At 42.3% G+C, this 7,500-nt stretch overlaps 1 protein-coding gene across 2 annotated transcripts in view; it reads left to right on the plus strand.

Annotated features, from left to right (window-relative positions):
• The window catches only part of creb3l1 (cAMP responsive element binding protein 3-like 1), a 49,862-nt gene that overhangs the window by 14,977 nt on the left and 27,385 nt on the right, over window positions 1-7,500 (plus strand). For both annotated transcript variants that reach the window (XR_014600352.1, XM_084051630.1), the window contains exons 2-3: window positions 3,571-3,703; window positions 4,357-4,443. Coding sequence is in view for 1 of the 2 variants with exons in the window: in XM_084051630.1 (XP_083907756.1) it covers window positions 3,571-3,703; window positions 4,357-4,443 (220 nt within the window). In the remaining variant the exon portion in view is untranslated. The remainder of the gene's footprint in view (window positions 1-3,570; window positions 3,704-4,356; window positions 4,444-7,500) is intronic.

Here is a 7,500-nt window from a genome sequence, read left to right on the forward strand (position 1 = left end):
AAATGCACCGTTTACCAATAGCCGATTCTTTCGACCACGGCCTGCTTGTTGACGCGTGAGGCAACCGGCTGCTCGCCGCGCTTGCCTCACGAGCCTTAAGGCCTCGCTGTGAGCGTGGCTTCTTGTTGGTTGGCTTCAGAATAGTCTAGTGTACGGAGATGTAACGCGTGCAGAGGAACACGCTATGCTTCCCCTGCTGGCTTCTGCTGGTGCAGCGACAGAGATCACACTCCCCTGCCAGCTTCTCACCCGCAGCAAATTGTGTTTCTTGGACTAGAGCACTGGTTTTCAACCCATTAGCCTCTCAGAGCCAAGACTTAGAATATTTTGTTGTCGTTGGATAGTATTTTTGTCCATAATTCCTTGCTGTATTGATGTTGGTACCATAGGAGAGATAACAGGCAAATGTTGATCAAAATTACAATTCTTTGATTAAGTAATGCAGATGTTTAACAATAATTTAACTCTTGAGAGCGTAAAATGAAACCAAATGGACCCGTAATACGCTCTCAAGAGTTAAAGATCTATGAGGGTCCATTTAGTTACCAACTCTCCATCATTTAGCTGGGGGACCACCTGGAACCCCCTCAAGGACCACTGGTGGTCCCCGGTCCACTGGTTGAGAACCGCTGGACTAGGGCGAGAGACGGAGGCACCGACCGTGGAGGAATGGAACCCCAGTCTCCGGTTGTGGGGCGAGAAATTTTCCCCTGCATCACCCGGACGCCCCCAAATACAAGCTAATGTTGATGACTGTGGTATAATGACTGATCGATTGCTTCTACTGTGTACCCTGTGTTGTTGTACAGGTGTAAATGTCACATGTGTCCCATTCTTATTATATATATATATATATATATATATATATATATATATATATATATATATATATATATATATATATATATATATATATATATATATATATATATATATATATACTTATTTTAGATGTATTATACAGTATGTATTATACAGTGTATAGGGGAAAAAAAGGAGTGGACGTATTATAGAGCCCAGTCAACTAAGTGAGGTTTAAGTGGTAAAATGAACACTTAAGAGCTTGCAGAGTACTGCACACACAGTGTGAGAGGCTTTGAGAAAGAGCACCAGCAATCTGCATGGAATGTAATGTGAGGTAGGAGGAGGGTGGCGGTTTCTAATTCAATGACATTAGTCTATTTGCATTGCTCATGTTTCCATCTCGCAAATGTCCTCCTTCTGAAACGCTACCGAGAATAGCTTGTTAGTTGACTATGGTAATTGGTTCCAATTTATGTGTGTGTGTGTGTGTGTGTGTGTGTGTGTGTGTGTGTGTGTGTGTGTGTGTGTGTGTGTGTGTGTGTGTGTGTGTGTGTGTGTGTGTGTGTGTGTGTGTGTGTGTGTCTGTGTGTGTGTGTGTGTGTGTGTGTGTGTGTGTGTGTGTGTGTGTGTGTGTCTGTGTGTGTGTGTGTGTGTGTCTGCGTGCAGCATGTGCATGTGCATGTGCATGTGCATGCATCTATGTTTGTTTAATACCAGGGTGAGTCACTGTGTGTGTGTGTGTGTGTGTGTGTGTGTGTGTGTGTGTGTGTGTGTGTGTGTGTGTGTGTGTGTGTGTGTGTGTGTGTGTGTGTGTGTGTGTGTACACACCATGTGCATGCATGTATTTATTTAATCCCAGAGTGAGTCATTATGTATGTGCACCGTGTGTGTGTGTGTGTGTGTGTGTGTGTGTGTGTGTGTGTGTGTGTGTGTGTGTGTGTGTGTGTGTGTGCGTGTGCGTGTGCGTGTGCGTGCGTGACGTGTGTATGTACTGTATGTGTGGAAAATAAATGCCTGTGTGCTTGCAGACAGACAGACATAGAGACAGATATGGTGGACAGACGGAATACTTGATCGATCCCTAGGGAGACGTTGTGGTGTTAAACTTGCATGACGTGCGTGTGCGTCGTGTGTGAGTGTGTGTGTGTGTGTGTGTGTGTGTGTGTGTGTGTGTGTGTGTGTGTGTGTGTGTCTAAACTAGTGGAAACAGATCACCGTGCTACCCTTGTCTTCCAGAACATTGTATATCAGCTCAGTGACTCATTCATACACACCAAGAGGCTAAATATATCATGATGGGCTCTCCCGTTTCCTCAAGTCAAACATCCTCACCCCTCCGGTACTTTCACTGTGTCCACACACCAACTCAATGTCTCGTTTCGCTTCAGCGGAGCCGCGACCTATCCAACGTAAAGAGTGCCTCACGTTTGCGCACACTAAACTGAGATCAGACATTCTGGCATTCTGAACAAGTGAGATTTGCAAGAATTCAGGGGGGAAGTCAGTGGATTTCCTCACTGACACAGAGATATTTTACACGTGAGAGTGAAAATATTTGATGTGAATTTGAGACGTAGGCCCATGTTTTCTTCAGGATAACGTCTGTTGATGATGCTAGTTTACCAGCTGTGACTCCTTTACCTGCGCAGTCAATTAATAAGGCATATTTATGCATGAACTAACGGGTGAGTCAATTACTATTTAGTCTTCCTCCTGACTATTGTCGCTGTCGTACAGAAATCTTGTGTCTGCATATATGTTTATGTTTTTTCATCAGTGAATGCCCTGTACGACAGTGTCAGCAAAAGTAGAAAAAATAGCAGATCTACAGTACAAGTTCACGTCGCATCGCGACAACACGTCACATCGTGACCAATTGCGAGCTTGTAGATCTGCTAATTTTGCTATTTGTGAATATTTTCACCTAAAATGACGTGCCTAAATTAAGTCCGGTTGAAAGGAGTTAAGTCTGTCTGTGGGTTTTATGAATATTACATTTACAAGAGCTTGTGATTAAATAACTAGATTGGATCTATTGGAACACAGGTTCTTTTCTTTCCATTTCCTGAAAAGTAACGGTTTTGGACGTACAAGGTTTATGCCAGTGCAATTACTATTTAGTCTTCCTCTTGACTATTGTCGCTGTCGGACTGAAATCTTGCGTCTGCATATATTTTTTCATCTGTGAATGCCCTGAGTGCAAGTGACAAGTGGTGTTTTGCATACTGCCTTGGCAAATGTTTACACATGTACACAAATATGATATAGATATCAATATGTGTTCATGAATGTGCCACATTGAGCTGTTAACGCTTTCAATCCGGGTACGCATCTGTGTCATTTTAGATTTTAACTATAACCATTATTTTATACTTTGATTATTCAAAGATAGCAGATATACAAGCTCATAGCTCTATGAGCTTATAGATCTGCTATGTTTTGAAAAATCAAAAATCTTTGAATATATATATTTTTAAAGCAAACATTTGTAACTCAAATCTTTGCTTCTGGGGGTCCCTGGAACTAAATATTTTGAGATGGGGGTATGCGGCCAAATACATATCATTTTGGGGGTCCTTGACATGAAAAAGTTTGAGCACCACTGATATAGCAACATAAGTTTTTTTTAGATGCTTTCCCTGATTGAGTGGGTCAAGAAGCTTCTTCAAAGGAAACATGAATGGTATGTTTGTCAAGGCTATGGCTAATCTCTCTCCCTGTCTCTCCTCAACCGACCCCCCACCCTCCCTCCCTCCCACCCTCCAGCCTTTCTCAGCTGACCAGATGGATGACTTTAGCAGTGAATTATTCAGCAGTTTCTTTGAAGATCACATATTAGAGCGTCCCCTATTGGCAGACAGACCCTCACCGCTACACATGGACCTGGACGGCAGCCCAGGTAGTTTCCTTTGCTCTTCTTCTGAGTACCAATATATCAACTGCAACACAAAGCAAACATGGAGTATCTAAAGTTTGTACGGTAAAAATGATATAACTTTAGAAAATACAAACATACTTAAACTGCTTTTAATAGATGTTACCAGACTTGCAGGATATGTCTACATAAGTACCTAAACATACCCTGAAAGTTTCAACCAAATTGATCACTAGGGCCGCTACAAATGCAATAAATGAGCGTAGCGCAAATCTGACTGTAAATTACAAATCATTACAAAACTCACAGGACTTTCATGACACTGTTGAATCATGTGTGTAAAATGATTTTGAAGTCAGGTCCAAACCCATGCATGGGCCTAGCGCACATTTGTCCATTAATCAAAGACAGTTTGTCCAAACATCACCAAACTAGGTGGATATGTTTAATTAAGTTGTTCAAATGTCCCCAAAATAAATTGAACAATATGGGGCGACTGCGTTGCTGAAATTGGAACAGATTTGGCTGTGTTTATCCGATCATAAAACCTGTAAGTTATCTTTAATACAGGTGTCAGAAACAGAGGTCTATGGCTAGGCCCACCGCAGCTTTCATCTTCACCCTTGCGGCTATATTAAAAAGAACATTCTGTAATTGATTCGTTTTTTCTATGCCAGATATCCAGCAAGATCACAGCTACTCTCTCAGTGAAGACTCCGCCCCTCAGAGCCCTGCCCTGTCAATCAAAATGGACCAGGACTCTGGTATGTCTCTCTGATTGAAAGTGCTTTCTATTATTTATCATCCATCCATCCATCCATCCATCCATCCATCCATCCATCATCCATCATCCAGCCATCTGTTATCTACAGGCACCAGTGCATCCACCCTTGATTTCCTCTTCCTCTTGGTCTCTCCATTGGCTCAAAGTCCTACTACAACATACTAATCTGAGCTGCTCTGAAACACCCACTAATAATTGCAGCTACAGATCAAAGTTTCTCTGAGACTTTGTCCATGGACCCTGTTACCGACATGCTACCAAAATTGCAATCAGCTAATCATAACTAATACCATGTTTTTGTTTGTTTGTTTATTTGATACACACACACATTGTATCTAATTTAAAAAATCCCCTATGGTGTTTTTGCAGATCTTGTGTTGTTGCACCACTGCTTTGGCACATCCCGCCTCCATGCTGCCAGGGCTGAATTAATTAGCTCATTCCATTCAATAAATTCAGGAAGAGGTTTTGACTTGATGGAGTTAACCTCTTAAACCCTAGTTACTTTATTGACCGGAGTCTCCCAGGGGTCTATACTAGGCCGATCTACAAGCTCACAATGCATGGCATCCCGAACGCGTTGAGAGTTTGCAGATCTGCTACTTTCACTGAACGTTTGCCTATTTTGACCTGAATGTCTATTGTGACATGCGCAGAATATCGACACTAGGGTTCATGTGGTTAAAATTGACTTAAATCTTGGTTAGACGCGTGTCAGCTGTCTCTGTGTTGGTCCTGACATGCTATATGTCCCTTTCACTTTCTGTCTTATATGTCTTTCTGTCTGTCTAAAAGTGATAACTCCTCGTGCATGCATGCTCCTCAGAGCTAAAAGCAGAGCTCAGTGCAGAGCACATATGAAGATATTGCTTTAAGCAGAGGGGGAAAAAAATGAATCATCCATTTGTCCCGTGGGACACATCTTTCTACTGCTCCCCGTCTCCCTTTCCCCCGTCCGTGTCTTTGTCCTTCTCTGTGTCTCACCATCTGTCTGTCTTGTCTGTTGGTTGTCCCCCCCCGTTTGTCCCTGGGATCCAGTTCTTTGAGCACCAGGAAGGAGTTTTTCTCCAGCTAAGCCCTGCCTACCCAAACACACTCTGTCTGCCTGCCTGACCCACTGCCTGGGAAAGACAGGCTCCCTGCCAACACACACACACACACACACACACACACACACACACACACACACACACACACACACACACACACACACACACATGCTCTGACAAGCATGTGGTTTTGGGGCAGACATTGCACTGATTCTGGGACTAAAACTGGAGCCAGAGGAAAACCCAGACTCTCTCTCTCTCTCTCTCTCTCTCTCTCTCTCTCTCTCTCTCTCTCTCTTAGGCTCCCTTTAAAACCGTTACATCACTGACTGCTGTCAACCCATGCACACATATGGAACATTTACATCATTCCACAGTGCGCGCACACACACACACACACACGCACACGCACACGCACACGCACACGCACACGCACACGCACACACACACACACACACACTCAGGCACATTATAAATATTTAACTCGTCTCCAACATATTTGGTGTTGAACGGTATCCAGTGTGTATTTCTTTGGCTCAGCGTAGGTTCAGCTCAGGGTAACAGACGGTTAATGCCCTGCTCTGTTCTTTTTTCTGCTACTCAGGATGTTGTGCACCTGCTCCATTATAACCAATAATATTTACCTTTAGACAGATGCTAAGTATATTATTTATGCTGTAGGGTTTATGTCTACTTTGCTATCCCAGTTACTTTGTAGCATATACTGCACTTATTTTCTTAGCACTCTAATGTCTCTACCCCTTACCCCTGTTGGTTGGCTGACTTTGCACACATATGGAACTAGCATCTGCTAAATGCCTGAGTTGTGAACTGACAAAGAGCTGTACAGTTTGCAGAGAGCTACAGTAGTCAATATGAGGTGAATCAAGTGTCACAAATACCTTTCTCTGAGTAGGAAACGAAAGAACGCCGGATGTCGTCCTCAAGGCCAAAAGAAGACTGCCAAATTTATTTCACTCTGTTGATGTTGGTTGCCAGATTGCCAACAGATTTTAAAACGATTTTAGAAGCTGCTCTTGGTGTGCCAAAGATAACAGCTATAGACATGGCCATCAATAAGTTGACAAAGGTGAGGAGAAATCCAGCATTTAATATCTGTACTTGACCTTAAAAATCAAGTGAGGATATATAACTAAATATAGCCTAGGATTGGACCTTGGAGCACTCCACGGAGGGAAAAAAGAGAATGAACAAATGCAAATAAAAGAACAAAAGAGAACATCCTGTCTAAAATATATTCTATCAACCAACTTAGAATCCCCTAATTCAGACATTTCTAAAAAGGTTGGTATAGTTTTCCAGAGTCAGCAGTGTCAAAGGTAGTGCAGAAGTCAAGTACAATACCAGCATCTGTTGTTAAAAGGAGACCATTTGTTAACTCTAGGTACTGTAAGCAAACTGGTTTATGTTTAGAATGGCAACCAGTCTGGAAATTGTCCAATAAATAAATTCTGCAATGTAATCAGTTAAGTATTTATAAACAACTTTCTCTAATTCTGAAAACAGAAATAAGAGCTAAGACATCTATAATTACAGAGGATGAAAGGGACCCAGTCTTTGTCTTTTAACCACATGAACCCTAGAACTCTATTCTGGTCACAATAGGCGATGTCGGTCAAGAGATTTGGTGTAAAGGGAAAAAAGGAGCAGGCCAAGTACAGACCCACTGTTAACAAAGGGTTTATGTGGTTAAATGGAGCTTGGCCTGTGGTCATTTGGCCATTGATATAATAAGCACTGGAGGGAATACGGTGTCTCTTATGTATTCTGTCAAGGGACCACAATGAGCATACAGTATAGGAGAAAATCGGCTGGTGTTTATGGTAACTCTTGCATAAAAGAACCTCTTGAAAAGCCATTCAAATAAATTATACGCGTAGGTTGTGTAATCCTATTTCTTATGTTCTCCATTCAAAGTGAAGAATTTATTCAGGGGGATGTTTAGTGGTGCTAAAAGGAATTTGAGA

The sequence above is a fragment of the Gymnoscopelus microlampas genome, assembly GCF_963454915.1.
Source record: "Gymnoscopelus microlampas genome assembly, chromosome: 24".
NCBI lineage: Eukaryota > Metazoa > Chordata > Actinopteri > Myctophiformes > Myctophidae > Gymnoscopelus > Gymnoscopelus microlampas.